This window comes from Dama dama, chromosome 20 (assembly GCF_033118175.1).
Source record: "Dama dama isolate Ldn47 chromosome 20, ASM3311817v1, whole genome shotgun sequence".
NCBI classification, from domain to species: Eukaryota; Metazoa; Chordata; class Mammalia; order Artiodactyla; family Cervidae; genus Dama; species Dama dama.
The window spans coordinates 16,881,919-16,900,473 of record NC_083700.1 but is presented as its reverse complement, the minus strand read 5'-3'; the positions used below and the strand labels follow the sequence as shown (position 1 = coordinate 16,900,473).

At 57.6% G+C, this 18,555-nt stretch overlaps 1 protein-coding gene across 1 annotated transcript; it reads left to right on the top strand.

Annotated features, from left to right (window-relative positions):
- Window positions 1-8,858: 8,858 nt before the first annotated feature.
- On the top strand, window positions 8,859-18,134 carry EFNA3 (ephrin A3). The gene is made up of 5 exons (XM_061120653.1): window positions 8,859-8,998; window positions 15,257-15,570; window positions 15,993-16,058; window positions 16,245-16,322; window positions 16,537-18,134. The coding sequence occupies exons 1-5, from the start codon at window positions 8,871-8,873 to the stop codon at window positions 16,665-16,667; spliced, it is 717 nt and encodes a 238-aa protein (XP_060976636.1). The 5' UTR covers window positions 8,859-8,870; the 3' UTR covers window positions 16,668-18,134.
- The last annotated feature ends 421 nt before the right edge of the window (window positions 18,135-18,555 follow it).

Sequence of the window (18,555 nt, the reverse complement as noted above, 5' to 3'; positions counted from 1 at the left end):
CACACACACTCGGGGCACTGCTCAAGCTCTGGCAGCACCGAGCAGGATGTTGGGGCAAAGGCAAGGGGTAGTAGAAAGAGCATCTGGGTTTCAGAATGCCTGGGTCCCTGAGAGCTGGGTGTCCCCCCACTCCGTAAGGGCAGCCTGGGCGGTGCCTGGCCTAGAACTGAGAAGGTGGGGTCAGATCAAAGCCTCCTTCCCCAGCGGCCTCTTTGTTCTTCGCTTTTATAAGGAGGAGGGGGTGGGGCCGAGGAGGGGAGCTCTCAGCCCCACTCTGTCTCTATCACCTCTGGCAGGCAAAGCTATGACGCCCCCCTCCCAAGACTGACCAGTGACCTGGGGGGAGCCAAAGAAGGGGTGCCCCTTCCCCCGGTGCTATGCTCTACCCGCCCCGGTGCCCCACAGCTTCCCCTGGCACGGTGCCGGCCCGCCTGGCACCCAGCCAACGATCGATAGGTGGATGTTGTGCTGATTAGCTCGGCGGGGCTGCGGCGGCAAGAGGCGGCGTGTGAACATGCGCGTGGGGGGGGGGGGGGGGGCGGCGGGCGGAGGGTGCTAGAGGTCCAGAGACTGATGACCAGGCCGAAATGCTGGAGGTTTTCGAGCCCCTGCCCCACCCCTTTGCACACCTGGCTCACACCCCGTCCCTCTGGGTTGTTTCCATTGCTCTGGCTGAGGCCTGGGGCGGAGGGCAGCACCTACATGAGTTGACCCGCCCCCTGATTCAAGGCCACTTTCATAAAATGCCATATCTGTAGGTGCATGTGCTTGCGTATTCGTGTCAGGGCCCTCACCCCAAAACACGATTCTTAGCGGGGGCGAGGGGCCAGAGTGAAGAGGGTGAAGTCTGAGCTGAAGCCTGAGCTATGGGCTCGGTCTTCGGTCCTGTGTTCGAGTTCAGTCTCTACTGCCAACCTGAAGGGTGTCTATCTGTCGCCGTGGAAACCGACTGTACTGCTACCTCCGCCCCTCTCCAGTGAAGCCAGAGGCGGCGCAGGCCGGGGATGACTGGTTAGACCAGCATTAAGGACTGCGGGCTTCTCATCCTGCTCCCAGCGACCGCAGGCACCCTCCCTTCGCGGACCCAGCCCGGCGCGCTCGCTCCCGAGCCTGTAGCCGGCGCGCGGATCTCGCCGCTGATAACGCATGTGCGAAAGAGACGCGGGGCCAAACCGGCTTTCCCCACACTCAAGACACACGCCCTCTCTCTCAGGCAGACGCGCACACTTGACACAGACACAGGCAGGCCCTCGCCGGCTCCTGGCTCCCTGCAGGTGTGAGGGTGGACACCTGGGCCGCCACGCACTTGGGCTGGGGAGGGAGAGGAGGCGGGGAAGACGCAGGCCCGCCGGCCGCAGGCCTCGAGCCAGCCCCTCCCTACACTCGCTTTCCGCCCAGCCTGGGCCCTGTGTGGACAACTGATTCAGTTGCGGGGAGCGTCTCCAAGGAAAGCGAGGGCCAAGTCCGCTCATGGGGCCTAGACAGGACGAAGACGCTGGGCGGTCTTCCGGCACTGGGCCCTACCCATGAGAAGTCCTCGAGGCGTGTTCCCGGGCGTGGTTCCAGGAGGCTCGGCGGACCTGCAGGTTTTGAGGCGTCACCGATCTCCCCTAAACTCACCGGCGCTAGATGGCCGAGGGTGGGGCCCTCAATTTGCTGGGCTTGCCCTAGTCTCACCAGAATGATGCAAAAACCCCTCATCTTCGCATCAAGCTTTGTCGCTGTTCCGAGAACCCGAGAGCCCCAGTCTCCGACCTCGATCCTGCTCCCCACTTTCTGGGGTTTCAAGTCTTCCACCAGAGGCTAAACCCTAAAGTTTTGGTCTTTTTAATGTAACCCCACCGTTTTTTCTTCTTCCCTTTCACTAATTCCTTCCTTTCCTTACTCATTCATTCGCCAAGTTGTGAGCTCCCAGCGCGTTCTTCTTTCAGTCGGCCACACCAGCTGGGGTCGTCGGGGGATCCCCAGCGGTGACGCAGTTGGAGAGGGGCACGCTGACTTCCAAATAACCAATAGAATCCTTGGGCCTGGGGCATGAGGTCATCAGTGGTGATGCCCATTGGTTCAGGCCTGGACGTGGAGGGGGTCCCCATAGCAACCGACGGTGCGTCCGAGCGTAACGTGGAGAGTGGTCTTTGCTTGTGCTTCAATGGCAGCTTGGGTGGTGCTTGGGTTGGGGGCGGGGAGGCGAGAGCAGAGCCCTGTTTCCCAGGTCCTGCAGTCCTAGCCCAATCAAGCTCTTATTTTTCTTGAGATCCTTTTACTCACTCAGCCCAGGACGGTTAGGAGGGGAGTATTGGCAAAAGCGTGGGGGTCCTGGGTACAGAGCTTATGCCACCCGGAATGTTAATTCTGAGATCCTCGCGTTCATCTGCATATCGTCTGCATCTCATTTGCATTCTCTTCATTTAAGGTCAAATTGGGCAGACATCTCCACATCCCCAGCTCTGTCGCTTGTCTGTATCCCAAATCTATCCCTCACTGACTCTCTAATCTACCTCTCAGTGGTCCAGTTCCTTACCCTACCTCTCCTCCCAGCCTCCAGTCTCTCCAGGGGAGGGAGAGGGCACAGCCTAGCTAAAGGAGAAAGGATAAGAAGTCTGCCTCTCCCTCTGGACGTTTGGTGACAGATGGGGAGGGCTGGTCTGTACTGCCTGGAGACTACATTGGCAAAGCAAATGGTGGGGGGAGGTGCCCTGGGCTGAGTTGAGGGTCTCCAGGGCCAAATCACCCACATGCCCGGCAGGGTGCTGGAACTCGGGATGCCTGCTTCCAGCTGAGGGGCAGGCCTGCCCACCTGTCTGGTGCCAGGGCAGCTTCCTTCCTCCAATTAAGCACTAATGAGGTGTCATTAACCCTTACCTTGCCTACCAGCCCTCAGGTGGTACTCAAATTCATGGTCTCACACTGAGCAAAGAGGGAAAAAGGAGGGCCTTTGAGGAAGCTAAGAGGCAGTAAGGTCAGGGGAGCTGGAGACAAGAAGGCAGGACCAGAGGCCTGAGTAGCTTGTACTAGTTATGCTGTGTGCTTCTGAGGGATTCTCAGCATGGGTGTCTCACTATCAGAATCCATTTATTATTCTGTCCATCAATTCAACAATTATTTATTAAGCACCTCACCTATGCCTATAAATACCAGGCTTCATGCTAGATGCTGAGGATATACACTTGCCTAAGTCAGGATCCCTTCCCTTAAGGAATCTTCAGATTACTTGAGGAGAAAAACTGGCCAAGAAATAATTACAATGCCAAGTGCAAATGCAGTTATGGAGCTGTGCAGAATGTGCTATGGGAACAGAGGGAAAATGAACTGTCAGAGAAGGCTTGGGTTTTGAAGGACAAAGTTTATGGCATGGAGGGTACATGTAGAGCTAATCATGCTTTTGATTCAGCGTAGAGGTCCATGTTTAGCTGTGTTTTCAGGATTGCTGGTGTCTGCGCTCCTCAGAGCTGTATGTTTTGCATCCATGTGTATCTGTGTGAGTGTGTATGTGTCTGGATTTTTCTGTGTCTGGAATCCCTTCTCCCGAACACACATTGTGGTTTTATTACAGATCAATGTTTGCCGTGAAGCTCTGGTGCAGATTAGCCTGAACCTGCCCAGCCCAGGGGAGGGGAAGTGGAGAGCCAGTGTTGGCTCTCTGGGAAGAGGTGGGCAGGCACCACCTTCACACCTGGGGGCCCAGACCCTTGACACCCCAAGTAGCAGCAGGCTAGCCAAGGGAGACAAGGGCTGGGCCCCCAGGCTATGGTAAGCTGTGCCCAAGCCACAGTGCCTTCTGCCCCAGCTCCCCATAGGAGATGTGGGGGTTATAGCCACCACTCCCCACCAAGATCTCAGGCCCCCTCCCCCAGCCTGTTCTTCCTCTGTCTGTGGAGGAGCAGGCCAGCTCAGACCTGTCTGCTGGCTCTCTCCCACTGGGAGCGGATCCTTTCCAGGGGACACGAGAGGGCTGGGGAATGCTAGGGCCTACTAAGAGGCCCTAGGTACTCCACCCTGGCCCTCTTCAGCTCTCTCCAGCCTGGATTCTCCCCACCCACTATGGGGTGCCACTTCTCTGGGTTTTGCCCAGACACAGCCATCTTTGCCAGGGAAGTGCTCAAACAGTAGGCAGAGGGTAGAGGCTAGAGCTATGGCAGTGGGGACTGGCCTGGGGAAGGGTGAGGTGAGGACTGCAGTGCTCCTCTGAGATTCTACCCCAGTTCCTTCTGTCCCCTTGCAGCCACTTACTAGGAAACTCAATTTTGGTGGCAGGAAAGAGAAGAGACTGTGGATTGAAGGAGAGATTTAGGGGCTAAAGAGAGGCTCTGGGGTCCGTCCGAGGAGAAGGTCAAGGACCTCTCTTTTCACACTCTCAAGGATGTGAACGTCTCTTTGGCTGTAACTTCTACTCCCCCTCATTCTATCTGAGCTTTTCCTATCCCATCACTATTCCCCAAGCCCAAGGTCACCTCTCCCACTATGACAGCTATTAAAGAAGTTTGGAAATGGCTGGGAAGAAAGATGAAAAAGAGAGTCTGGAGCTAGTCTAGGTTGGCAGACCTCGGGATAATAATAATGATGAGGCCTCCATCAATCAAGCACCTTGTGGGTTCTAAATTCTGTGCCCAGTGCTTGCTTCCCAGACACGGATCTTTATCCTCATAACAACCAGCTCTTCGAGGAAGGGTGTTATTATCCCCAGTTTACAGATAAGGAAACAGTCTCAGAGAACTGAGGTGACCAGCTCAGTCCGTGAATGGTGGAAATGGAATTTGAACCCAATCCCATCCTGTTAACTGCCAAGCCCAACTGCCTCCCTCTCAGCTTTTCTAGAAAGAAGCACATTCAGAGGACGCACTCAGACCTCCAGTATAACATCCCAGAGATGCCTCTCCACTTCAGGGTTCTTAGCTTGCTGGACTCATTTGAGGGTTCAAGGCATGACTAGAATCAGAGGTTATGATGCTCTGACCCCACCCATCAAGCCCTGAATCCTAATTTCCCGTGTCCTGTGAACCAGCTTCCCTACTGTCAGTCATGTGTGCTGTTCCATGTCAACTCAAGGGCATTAGCGAACCATGTAGCCACGCTGACACACACATCACACTTGAAGTCAGAAGACACATACATCCCGCTCCTTGTTGGCACCCAGGGTCCCATGTTAGGACCATGCCGACAGGCTGCCTGCACCAGGACACACGCATGGGCCCTAGGCAAGGTGTGGAACCTGTGAATATTTCATGTCTGGAGCTGGCGGCTGCCTCTCCTGCTCACACGCGTGCCCCATCCTCCCTTTTACAGGCTCCTTGTTTGTTTGTTTAATGAATTATTTATCCACGGCCCCCCTTCCCTCCTGGCCTCCCCCTCCCCCAGGCCCTAGCCTCCATGATTTATTGAACACAGCTCGGCTCTGTGGTTGCCACCCGTTGTCCCAGGAGCCGCCTTGGGCCACACAGCCTGAGTACTCCCTCTGCCCCGGACCTGTTCAGCTCCCGGCTTCCTTGGCCCCAGGGGGCGGGAGTGGGGGGGTGGGCGGCAGGGTGAGGCACCACACTCAGAGAACTCCCAGGGGCCTGATCTCAGTGCCGCTGGAGAGAACATGGCAGCCAGCAGTGTCCTGGCAAGCTGAGGGGCAGAGGGAAATGTGGGCAGAGGGAAATGTAGGCAGAGCCTGCAGAAGAGGAGAAAGAGGCCCAAGGCCCTAGAGAGAGAGGATCAGCCCCATGGAGAGAACCTCAGCTTTCACAGAGGCCCTCACCCAACAGAGAGGTGTCAGTCACGGCCCAGGCCTTAGAGCGTTTCAAACTGTAGATTGTAACCCATTAGGGGTTATACAATCAAGGAATCAATTTTCTTGGACTGAACGAGCTTCGCATTTTTGTTTTTTTAAGAGTAGAACAGAAGAAAAAATATCAAAGTGTAGCCTCTGTAATAAGGGTAAGTATTGTTTCACGAAACTTGTTATTTCAATTATATGTGAATGTGTGTGTGTCTATTGTATGGCAAATGCAAAATATACATCTTATTGTGGGTCATAGGAAAGATCTGAGTCACAGTTATAAACAGAGGCCCTACGCCCCATTGATGGAGGCCTGGGTCCTTCAATGACCCAGATGTCACATAAAGAGGCATAGGCTTCAGATCAGATCCCAGCTTGTGGACAGTGGCCCGGATCTTATACACAGAGACCCAATCCCTAGAGATGCCCAGACCCCATCAATAGAGACCTATCGACAGGCCTAAGAATTACAGCTGGAAGCACATATCCTATATTCAGAACTGCCACATATGGGTGTGCTCTTTGTGCTTGGCACAAAGGAGGCCCCCAAGGAGTAGTAGAGATGATCAGTCCAAGCTCCCTCACTAAGATGGGGAGACACATGGGGCCACATCCCACTGAAAGGAGCGGCACCTTTGTTTTTGCACAAAGGTACCACTTGCCAAGAGATGCGCCCTAAGGACTGGGTCTGCAGAGAGGGGTGGTTTTGCTAATTCACACAAAAGCCCAAATCAGCCAGCAGCTGATTTAGAGGCCTAGATAGATAGAGCACCAGATCCCATGGTCAGAGGCCTAGGCTTTACAGAGAGTGTCTCAGAACTTAAAAGCCAGAGGTTTAGACCCCATAGAGAGAGCTGCTTATATCCAGAAGAGAGGGCTCCAAATTCTAGAGAAGAGAGCTCAGTTATTATTGGGGGGCTGGGAGGGAGTGTGCTAGATTCTAAGGAGGAGTATCTGAGTCCTATGGAAAAGAGCCCAAATCCTTAAGTGGGACCCAGATTCTATAAACAGGGCTTCTAAAATGGAATTTAAAGTCCTAGGCCAAACCAGCAAGCTCCCACTCCCTATGAATACGGGCAGCCTCTCTGCCAACTGTGGGACCTACAGAGAGATGCTTCTTCTGCAGAACAGGAATGTGGGTAGGCGGGGAGGAGGCTGGGATGCGTGGCACCTGGAGTAGGCAGGTCAGCATCATTTGGGTGAAACAAATCTCCCTCGGGCTGAGGTGTCTGAGGGGAGGGAGAGATGTTTGCAATGTCCCCCATTCCCACCCCAAGGGGTCTAATTTATTTTCTGGCTCCTGAGAAGGGAGAAGAGATCTCCTGGGGAGGAGAAGAGCCCAGGGAGGACACAGCCTGCTCTCTCCTGACAGCAGCTAGGCACCGGGCTTTTTCTGGATGGTACTGCCCCTCCCCCAAACCCAGCATCTGAGGCCAAATTGTGGTCAGGACCCCTGTCCTGCCAACAATAAGCAGATAAGGGGTGCTTGTATGCTCTCTCTCCTGCAGTAAGAAGAAAAGCACATCATTCCTGTCACCCTGGGCTCAGGTGGTTGGACTGGGTTCTGAGAGTCTGGTCTGAGACCTGGTCCTCCTGATCACTCTTAATCTGAGCCTCCCCAACAAAAGGAGATAAGGGGTGGACAATCCCTAGGTCTGGATTTGAGACCCTCAATCTCTGAGGTCGTCCAGGTGGCTCAGATGGTAAAGAATCTGCCTGCAATGTGGGAGATGAGGGTTCAATTCCTGGGTCAGGAAGATTCCCTGGAGAGGGATGGCCACTCACTCTGGTATTCTTGTCTGGAGAATCCCATGGACAGAGGAGCCTGGCGAGGGGTCACAGAGAGTCGGACACAACTGAGTGACTAACACTTTCTGGATTCTAAATTTTTCTTTCCCTGAATTTCTAATTCATAGGACAAGAGAGGAGAGTGCAGAACTGTGTGTATGTCAGAGGGTGTGCATGGGCTTGTGTGTGTCACTGTGTGTGTGTCTAGGGGTGTGTGCCCCAACGTCTCTGTGTACTGAATCTCTGTGTTGCTACAGATCTCCAGGTACCTAGTGGCACCTATACCTGTATGTCTCTGAGGGGTTATCTGTGTGTCTATATGCCTGTGTCAAACGCCTGTGTTTCTGTGTTCTCTGCTTCTGCGTGTCTGTGCCTCTTCTGAATGTGTGGATGTAATGTCTGTGCTTGGGTATCACTGTGAGGACAATGACTGCGGTGAGAACTGGAGTACAAGGTGCTCTGCCTGCACGCGCTCTCACCAACGTCTTCGCCAGTAGGAGTGAGAATGCCTAGGGACACCACTGGCTGTACTGGAAGGGGTCTCTGGTTGCGAGTGAGTGAAGAATCCTTTGTCAGTGTCCCAGGAAAGCCGGTTTGGCTCTAGCTGACTCTCCTCAGTCCCTTCTCTGCCTTGGGCCCTGGACTGCTGAAGGCCCTCCCAGCACCCAGCCTTGACACTCTCCAGCCAAGCTCCTCTACACTACCTCCAAGAAAAACAAGCCTCCTGCTCAGCTGGGGGGTTCAGGGCAACAGCAGTAAGGTCCTTGGTGGCAGCTAAGGGCTGCTCAGCCACCCTCTAGACCCCATCTGGCTCCTCAGGCACATGGGAAGAGGCATGTGAAGGGAGCAGAGGACCTGACTGTTCAGAAAGGAGGGAGGTCTAGTTTTACTTATTAAAGGATCCTGGACCCCAAGCTTCTTCTCAAGTCTCCCATCCCAGAAATGAATGTTGACAAGAGATTGAGATCCCTGTCTTGGCCTCCCCAGTCTTCTTCTCCACACTGGGGAGCAGAAGATACGGGACCGGCGGTAGCAAATTAAACCTACGAGGGAGAGGCGACGAGCGCTCCGGGTGTTCCCAAGGGGGCAGCACGGTTCTCACCTCCCACGCGCCGCGCGCGCTCCGGGCCCGAGCGGGGCGGGGCCTGACAAGAGCGCGCCAGGGGCGGGGCCTTGGGGGCGCGCCCGGGAGGGCGGAGGGAAGGGCTGGGGGCGTGGCCTAAGGCTCGGGGGCCGGCGGCGGCGGCAGCAGGGAGCTGGGAAGCGAGAAGCCGGGAGCGCGGGGCTCAGTCGGGGGGCGGCGGCGGCGGCGGCTCCGGGGATGGCGGCGGCTCCGCTGCTGCTGCTGCTGCTGCTCGTGCCCGTGCCGCTGCTGCCGCTGCTGGCCCAGGGGCCCGGGGGGGCGCTGGGAAACCGGCATGCGGTGTACTGGAACAGCTCCAACCAGCAGTGAGTCGGGGGCCCAGGGAGCCCATGCGTCCCGCGTCAGTGAGAGGGGGAGGCCTGGGAAGTCCTGGGGGAACCTGGGGTGGCAGTCCTGGGAAACCACAGTTGGGGGCTAGAAGGCGAGGGAGAGGGGGACACACTCTGTGGGCGTCTATGAAACTCAGCGGGTGTCTGAAAGAGGCTGTTAAGGTAGAGTAACCAGGGCTTGGGCCGAGCGGAGGAGGCAGCTTGGGAACACCCCACCCCACCTTGGCTTCTCTCCACACCCGCCTCTGGAATAGCTTACCCCCCAACTCGACAGTCCCCCCATCTTCACCCCCTTCGGCCGGCCTGGGGTTTGGGAGCCCCAGCATGCTGGGGATAGGCCGCCGCACTTGGGGAGCCCAGGGATGACCTGTTTTCAGTGGCGAGCGTTTCTAGGGGTTCTGGGCATGACTCCCGCTTTAACAAGTGGGGTCCAAAGCTGAGGCAAGGAGTCCGGGCGAGCACCTCCTCAGAAGGAAGGTGAATGGATTACCCTGGTAGTATGGATAAGCGGGGCTGGGATGAGCTGGGGCTGGGTCGCCAAGTTGGGGGGCTCTGGAGGTGCTGCTTGGAAAGGATAGGAACGTGGGGTACCGGCGAAAGGAAGGAAGGCAAGGAGATGTCGGCGTGTCACACACACACACACACGCCCGGGCTGGGGACAGCGTGTGGCTCCAAGTGTGAGCGGGCGTGCGCGGCTGTCAGTGTGCGTGTGTGTCTGAGTGTGTGATTTGTGTGTCTGCGTCGGCGATCGTCTGGGGGTGGAAGCGGGCGACGGGTCGAGGAGGGGGCTGCGGTCGCTGTCCGCGTGGCCGGCCGCGTCTGGGCTAGGGTGGCTGTCGGCGCCGCCGCGGTCTGGGCGGGTGTCAGGGCGGCCGTGCGGTTTCCCGGGGTGTGTGGAGCGGCGGCTGGGTGCCGGCTGCGGGGCCAGTTTCTCATTCTGCTCAGTCCTTGCTGCCCTTGTCTTCTCCTCCCCGCCGAGCCGCCGTGTGTATCACCCCTGCCGCCTCCGTGTGTGTCTGTGTGTTGGGGGGATCCCTGGGGACACGGGGGTCACTGTCACACCTGCCCAGGCGGCGGCGGCGGCACTGTCTCTGGCTCCCCATCCCAGGGGGCGACTCGGGAGCAAATGGCGAGGCCCCTCGAGAGGGGACCGGGAGGGCCGGACGGCCGCGACCCCCAACCTCCCGGGGGAGGGGCTGCCGCTCGCGGCTCCTGCTCTTTGTTGTTTGGGGCTCTGCGCCTCCCCCTCTCTCCCTCCTCGCGCCCGGAGTGTCAGACTGGGGGTGGGGATGAGGCAACGACGCCCCCCTCTCGCTTCCCATGGAAACCTCGGGGGTGGGGATACGGCCCCCCCCCCCCCCAGCGGGACTCGGAGAACTCCGGGGGCCGCTAGGGGCTGACTCCCCTCTCTATCTAGCTCGTTCCCTCCCCCAGACTCACACGTCTCCCCCCCGCCCCGCTAGAGTCTGGCAGGGAGTGGAGAGCACGCAGGTGAGGGGCTCCGGGTTCCCCACCACGGTCAGGGCACCCTCACGTTCTTAGGATAAGCCGGAGCCAGGGGATGCGGGAATGGCGTGCGTAGGGGTGAAGGGGGGATGTTGTTGATCAGCTTCCCCTCCCCCGCATACACCTGGGCGCAGGTGAAAGCCCTGGGAGGGGGTGGGGGAGCCCAGGTTCCGAGAGCCTCCTTTCTGTCTCCCCTGCTCCTCCGCAGGTCTGGACCGGTAGAGATGGGAGGGGGCGCGTACCGGGCCGGGAGGCCGCCGCCGCCCCCGCCTCGCTTCCTCCGCCTTTGTTGCCGCTGCGCCCGGGCTCCCCGGCTCCCTCACTGCGGCAGCCGCGGCCCCATAAATCGTGAGAGCGACGTGCTCCGGAGCCGGGAGTGGAGAGGGCCAGGGAGCTGGGGGCGGGGCCGGGCCGAGCCACAGGCTCCCGCGTCCCCTCCCCCCGGTCACGTGAGCTGGGCTCCTGGCTCCCACCCCCCCATCACGTGCCAAGGGTCTCTGCCCCCTGGGGTCACGTGCAGAGGGTCTTGCGACCCCGCCTCCTGGAGGGTCACGTGGGAGGGTACTGGTGGGACACGTGCGGTGGCCTCTTTGACAGACCTGGGGGCAGGACCCTGCACAGCGACCGTGATCTTGCCCCTATCCCGCACTCAGCCCCTGCGTTTGGTCCTCTGGAATAGAGGAGACCTGTTCCCAGTCTGGCCCAGAAACCGAGCGTGGGGGAACCTTACTGGAAGAAAGCATGAGAGTGTGAGGTCGAGGGGTCCCATGAGCCCGGAATTGAATGGCGGGGGGCGGGACCGGCCAGTGGCCAAATGGAAGCGCCCGGGTCTGTGCTTCATTGCTTTGCAGAACTGTACAAGGGTGCTGGCATTCGCCCCTACCTCAAGAAGAGTCAGAATATCTTTCTGTAGCTGTCTCCCTACCTGTCTTTTTATCTCTTGAATGTTTCTGTTGCTTATCTCTCTTTCATTCATACGTTCATTCAACAAATATTGAGGCTCTACTACGTCCCTGTTGGTCCTTCTCTCTCTTTTCTTCCTGTCACCGAGTCTCTGCCCTGAACCGGCTGCCTGTCCCTGATATTCTCCTTTGCGTCCCCGTCTCCGTCTTTGCTGTCTGTGGGCCTCTCTGGAGCGGCCTCTATGGCTCTCCCTTTCTTCAGGCCTCTCTCCCGTCTCATTCTAACATCGCTTTCTCGGTTTCTGGATTCCTCTCTTTCTCACTGTCTCACTCCCTTTCACCTCGCGGTGAATCCAGCCTCTGTCCATCCCCCCTCTCGTCTCCCTCTCACTCCATTTCTGTGTCTCGCTTTCGGCGAGTCTCTCGCGCTTCTCCGCCGCTGCAGATCAATAAACCTTCGCCGCCGCCGCCGCCGCCGCCGCTGTCGCAGGGAGGAGGGGCGGGGATGTGGGGCGCGCTGATTTTCTCCCACCCGACGCCGGCCAGAGGAGCCCGGAGCCGACTCCCGAGCTGGCGAGACCCAGTCCGGCGGGGCGCAGAGGCCCAGGATGCCGGAGGGGTGCGGGGGTGTCAGCGTGCACGCCCCGCCCCGCGAGCGTTCTCGCCAACCACCCATCCCAGCCCCGGCGCGCGGACCCCACGCCGCGCACACGTGGTCCGGCCTCGCCTGCCGGGGTGAGTGGCGCGCAGCCTCGGGGGCGCGCGCTAGAGAGGAGAACAGGGGTCCGGTGTCTTTATCCCTCCTTCACTTCCGTAGCTCTGCATCTTGGCGTTTAGAGGTGGGGGGCAGGGATTTAACAAGTTCAGGATCTCTTGGGATCCTTTCCTTACTCCCTGGTCTTGTTAGACACCCTGTTTACCAGCCCCTAATTGCCCCGGGGGGAGAGGTTTGCTCCTCCCCGGTTCCCCCGCCGCCCACCCCACGAGGCTCGGGCAGACATGGCACTGAAGGAGTGAGAGAGAGGGGTCGGAATGTGCACCCGGGGCGGCGAAAGCCGGAAAAGATGAAATAACGGGGTGAGGGGGCACCCCCTCCGGTGGGGTGTGTTGACCCTCGCCTTTCTGCGAGAGAAGTGGGAGGCTAGTAGGAGATGAAGTGAGGAAGAGTAGAGAACTGTGTGAAGGGGCAGGCACGACCCAGTCCCCAGAGCCCAGCCTGCCCTCCTCTCCCGCGGGGGCGGGGTGGGGCGGGGTGTGGCTCTAGGTTAGGGAGGGGTTAGCTGTGAAGCTAAGCTGGGGCCTAGCGGCACCTCCCTCTTTACTGCCAAAACTGGGAGGATGACAGATTCAATTAAAGCGCCCAAGCCAAGCAGACACCTCAGGTCTCCCAGGAGTTGTGGCTGGGTTTTCCTGGCAGCCAGCCTTTTGCCCCCTGTCCACCAGCTACCACCTGGGCACAGTCATTCCCCAAGCAGTTCTTTCTCCCACATGCCCAGCAGGGAGGGTAGGGGCATTTCAGGGGCTGTTCACACCACTCAGCCCAGGGACGGATAAGAGGAGGCTTCTCTTCAGTTGTGGTCGCCCAGCAGCCTTTCTATAAGGCTAGTCCCCTGTGTGTTGAGGAAACTGAAGTGCCTATAGGAATAGCTCTGGCTTTGGCGTCCTCCATTCTGGAACCTGGTATGTTGCCGGAAAACCATGCAGTGCCCTAGGGAGGCACTACTTCAGGCCTGCAAACCCAGGTGAGGCTCAAGGACAGAGGCCCCAGAGTGGCTGTGCCGCTGCTCCGGGCCTGGCACTGGTGGCCCCCTCCTCAAAGCCTGTGGGGGAGGAACACTAGACTTTGAGCTTGTGGATAGAGAGGTAAACCTGGGGTGGCAGCTGGGAGCTAGGCCTGGTCTAACCCGTTTTCCTGCTCCCAGTGCCCCAGGCCGAGACTCCTGCCCACCTGGGTGCCAGGGCCAGGGAGGAGCCAGAGTGACCCATCACTCCCATGGGAACCGAGTGGGGCTGGTGGCATTCTTGATGACTCAAGGAGGCTGAGCCCATTCTTACTGGGGTGCTCAAACACCTGCTCTTACCTGTCTTCCTTACTGCTAGGCTTGAAAGGGAGTGTTTGGGGAGGGGGTGGCACAGGCAAGGCCAAGGATGTAGGCTGAGGTGGGGAGGACCCTCAAGTCCCCACCCCATCCAAAGGCCTCCGAGCTCGTTTCCCTAATGGATCTAATTACTGTTTGTGGAACTGGGAGGTGCCTGGTGACAAGGGGAGCGAGTCTCTCCCCTCAGGGAGTTCCCAGGAACCAGAGACCCCAGTGGTTTGACATTTTGCCAAGTAACCCATGCCTTCCTGTGTCCACTATACGCCCCTCTCACTGCCAAGATGTGTGCATTCCTATGCGAAGAAAATTAAGGGAAACTCCTGCCTACTTCTCCGAGTTTCTTTCTCCATTCAGATGTTTCTCCCATCCCCACACCACTCAGTACCACCATGGAGAGAGCATTAAGACCAACACTTTGATGATAACTAGCAAGGCAGGTGGGGATTACAAGGGACCCAGCATCTGCTTCTCTGCCCATAGAAGGATCAGGGAAGTAAGAGGCACAGCCATCTTGTCTGGGCACTGTGCCCACTGCTCTGTTCAGCATCATTAAGGGGGAGTTAGTGTCCAGGTTGAGGAGAGAGGGCTATCGAGATACCAGTTTTGGCCTGCCGCCACATGGAGCCTTGGTGTTGAGTCCCTTAGCTCCCTAATCTGTTGTGTCACCCTGGTATATGTGTTAGTCTCTCCGTCGTGTCAGACTCTTTGCAACCTATAGACTGTAGCCTACCAGGCTCCTCTGTCCATGGAATTCTCCAGGCAAGAATACTGGACTGGGTAGCCATTCCCTCCTCCAGGGGATCTTCCCAACCCAGGGATCAAACCTGGCTCTCCTGCACTGCAGGCAGATTCTTTACCATCTGAGCCACCAGGGAAGTCCTGGGGTGTCATATTATCGGAGACCTGGTTGTCCGTACCCTCAGGGTGGAGGTCGGTGAGACTCAAGGCACAGAGGCCAGACACATACTGTACAGAAAGCATGTGCCAGTGTGTGTGTCTGTATAGGAAGGGCAGGGAAAGAGCTGAAGATTGCTGGTGTCAACCAATCCTGGCATGCCAGTCCAGCACATATATCACCTAGTTTTTCTATGTGTACGCTGCCTGTGAGTGGGTGGTGGACATATTTGTGTGTGTGCCACAGAACTTGTGTATGTATATGCATGAAGCCTGCATACATATGTCTGTGAGGGCAGGTCTTGTCGGACTCGCCTTGGGGGTGGACTGGCAGCATCAGGAAAGCATGCTGGGAGAGGCGATGGAGGGTGCGCATCCCTCCAAGGAATCCCTCCCACTTTCACACTTCCATTCCTTCTATCCCTCCTCCCCACTAGTGAATTACGGGGGATGGACGGAGGAAATCCGGGCCTGGGTCTGGGAGTCGCAGGGACCTGCGCCGTTTCTGTGGTAACCAAAGCATACGTTCCCTTCTTCCCTCCACCCTTCTCCCCCGCCTCTTTTCCTTTGGAGGCCGGCTGGGCTTCCCTGCGTCTTTGCTACCCTCTGGTGGCTACCAGGAGAAGGGCAGAACCAGGAGTGGGCCTGGAAAGATAGTGCGGGGATTGGAGGCACTAGGGCCCTGGGGACAGAGAAAGGGACAGAAAGGAAGGGAAGCTCAGAAGGAAAACCTGGAGACTCTAAGGACCCTAGGGAAGGTCTGCGGAGAGGTGAGGTGGAAAGTGGGTTGGCTTTGGGTTTCTTCTCTCTGACCCGCTTCCTTCCCCCCACAGCCTGCGGCGAGAGGGCTACACGGTGCAGGTGAACGTGAACGATTATCTGGATATTTACTGCCCGCACTACAACAGCTCAGGGGTGGGCCCCGGGGCGGGGCCAGGGCCCGGAGGCGGGGCGGAGCAGTACGTGCTGTATATGGTGAGCCGGGACGGCTACCGCACCTGCAACGCCAGCCAAGGCTCCAAGCGCTGGGAGTGCAACCGACCGCACGCCCCCCACAGCCCCATCAAGTTCTCGGAGAAGTTCCAGCGCTACAGCGCCTTCTCTCTGGGCTACGAGTTCCACGCCGGCCACGAGTACTACTACATCTGTAAGTGACGGCCTGGAGGCGGGCCGGGGCGGGGCCAACGCTGCAGGCACTAGGTCTCTGTCTCTCCGAGTGATACCCCGGGATGAGGCGTGGGAGCTGGGGCCCTCAGGGTTCCAGCTCAGGGTCGTGAGGCTAAGAAAAGAGGTTTAGTGGCATTCCCAAAGGTCACAGAGTCACTGTTTCTGTGAGGGACATTTCAGAGGCGGGACCTCGGGGTTCACTGTTTATTGAGGGATAGGACCCCAGGGGCTTCTAGGGCTAACGGCAGAGCCACCACGACCAATGCCCAAAGGGTGGAGGAGGTCCTGAAAGACACTGCGCAAGAGGGTCCGTTTGGAGGGAGTGAGGCGAGTTTCTGAGCGAGGAGGGCACGGGGTAGAACATCTGGAGAAAAAGCGACTCAGGCCCAGTCTCCTCCCCAGCCACGCCTACCCACAACCTGCACTGGAAGTGTCTGAGGATGAAGGTGTTCGTCTGCTGCGCCTCCAGTGAGTATAATCGGCTCCCAGCCGCCACCCCATCCTTGGCTCCCCTGCTTTGGGGCTCCCCTGGCTTCCTGGGGGTGGAGGTGGAGGGCACAGGCGAGGGGGACTCGCTCCCCAGCTGTAGCAGGGGGAGGGGATCCTGGCCCTGACTCTCCCCTCCTCTCTCCCCACCCGCACCCCACCCCGCAGCATCGCACTCCGGGGAGAAGCCGGTCCCCACTCTCCCCCAGTTCACCATGGGCCCCAATGTGAAGATCAACGTGCTGGGTGAGTCTGCGCAGCGCCCTCTGGTGGCCACTGCTGGAACCGCAGCCCCCTCCCCGGTGCCTGCTCCTCTTGCATGTCTTTCCCCCGGGGGCACCGATCCTTCCCACCCCCGTGGTGGTCACGTCCCCCGCTCCACTGCTGCTACCGCTGCCGCGTGTTCCCGCCCCAGCGCGCAGCCCGGCTCTCACCAGTCTGTCTCTTCATCTATCCACAGAAGACTTTGAGGGAGAGAACCCCCAGGTGCCCAAGCTTGAGAAGAGCATCAGCGGTACCAGCCCCAAGCGGGAACATCTGCCCCTGGCGGTGGGCATCGCCTTCTTCCTGATGACACTCTTGGCCTCCTAGCTCTGCCCCCTCCCTTGGAGGGGAGAGATGGGACGGGGCTGGGACAGAGCAGGGAGCCTTTGGCCTCTCCAGGGAAGCCTAGCCGTGGGGCCTAGACCCCTCCTCCGATGGCTGGAAGTGGGGTCTGCACCATACATCTGTGCTCACCCCTTCTGTCCCCTCCCCACCAAGTAGGGCACTGTAGTGGGCCAGGCACAGGCACAGCCATGGGTCCCAAGTGGCCTTGTGGCTCTGGTAATGTTTGGTACCAAACCCGGGAGCTGTGAAGGGCAGTGCTCAGGACTCCCTGCCCCCTGGTACCTTTCTGTGACCCCTGGTGCCCTCCCCTTTGTCCCCCCCACCCCCACCAAGAGGCAAATGTGCCCCAGAGAGAGCAAATCGAAGTGTGGGAGACACCCCCAGTCACTCTCTTCCAGGGCCAGAACACCGGGAGGGGACTAGATGGGTGAGAGGGTGGCTCCGCCGGCTGCCCCTCCCCTGTTTACAGCAATAAGCACGTCCTCCTCCCACTCCCACTCCCAGGACTGTGGTTTGGATTGAATCCAAGTTTACAAGCAGACACCGCTGTGGGGGCCGCCGACAGTGGACAAGGGTGACAAGGGGTGGGCATTGGGGTGCCAGGCAGGCATGTACAGACTCTATATCTCTATATATAATGTACAGACGGACAGAATCCCTCCCCCTCCTTAACCCCCTGACCTTCCTTGACTTCCCCCTCCAGCTTCAGACCCCTTCCCCACCAGGCTAGGCCCCCCCCCATGGGGGACCCCCTGGCCCCTCTTTTGTCTTCTGTGAAGACAGGACCTATGCAACGCACAGACACTTTTGGAGACCATGAGACAACAATGCCCCCTCCCCTCCAGCCCTGAGCCAGGACCCAGCTCCCAGGACCTTGCCCTGCCCATCCTCTGTGGTCCCCACCCATCCTCCTGGGCCTTTTTCAAGTGCTTTGGCTGTGACTTTCATACTCTGCTCTTAGTCTAAAAAAAATAAACTGGAGATAAAAATAACTGAGTGTGTGTGATTTCCAGGGGCCATCACTCTTCTGTACACTGGTTAAATAAACCCCACAGGTCATAAGGCCTGGGGAGGAGACAGGACTCTAGGGCCAAAAGGTCAACTGAACATCTTGTTCTGTAGCTCATCTCCCCTAAGGAGACACCTCTGTGTGGAGGAGCAATAAAGGCTTCTGAGCAGGGCCTGGATGACTTTGGGCAACACGCTCAACCTCTCTGAGCTGCAAGTATCTCATCAGAAAATCTAGGTTATAATACATCTCTCCCAGGATTGGTGTAAAGATTAAATGGTGGAGGGAATATAAGGCTCAATGATGATGGTTTTCTCCTTTCCTTCCCATTCTATTCTGTAACCAGAAGTTCTTGACTGGGGTCTATGGATTTCAGGGGGTTGTGAAACTAGATAGGAAAAAATTATATCTTTACTTTCACTCACCTGTAACTGGAATTTACCATTCTCCTATGTACGGGCAATAAGCCACAGTAGTTTTAAGAGTGCCTGTGACTTTGTAACCAACAGAAATCACAGATGTGTTCAGAATGTGTTAGAGTTTTTGAAGATATCGCAAAGTATCATTTACTCTCATCACTACTTTGAAATAACCGTAGCTGTTAGATCTTGTTTTTAATGTGTTAATAAAGAAGCATATATATTACTATACCAAAAAATGTAGATGTTTTGATAACTGTGTTTCAATATAATTGGTTTCCTTTATAATCCTTTGCAATTTTTTTTTTTTTCTGTTTAAAACGTTATGGCTAGACTTCCCTGGTGGTCCAGTGGTTAAGAATCCACCTGCTAATGCAGGGGATATGGGTTTGATCTATGGTCCAGGAAGATTCCATGTGCCATGGGGCATCTGAGCCCGTGC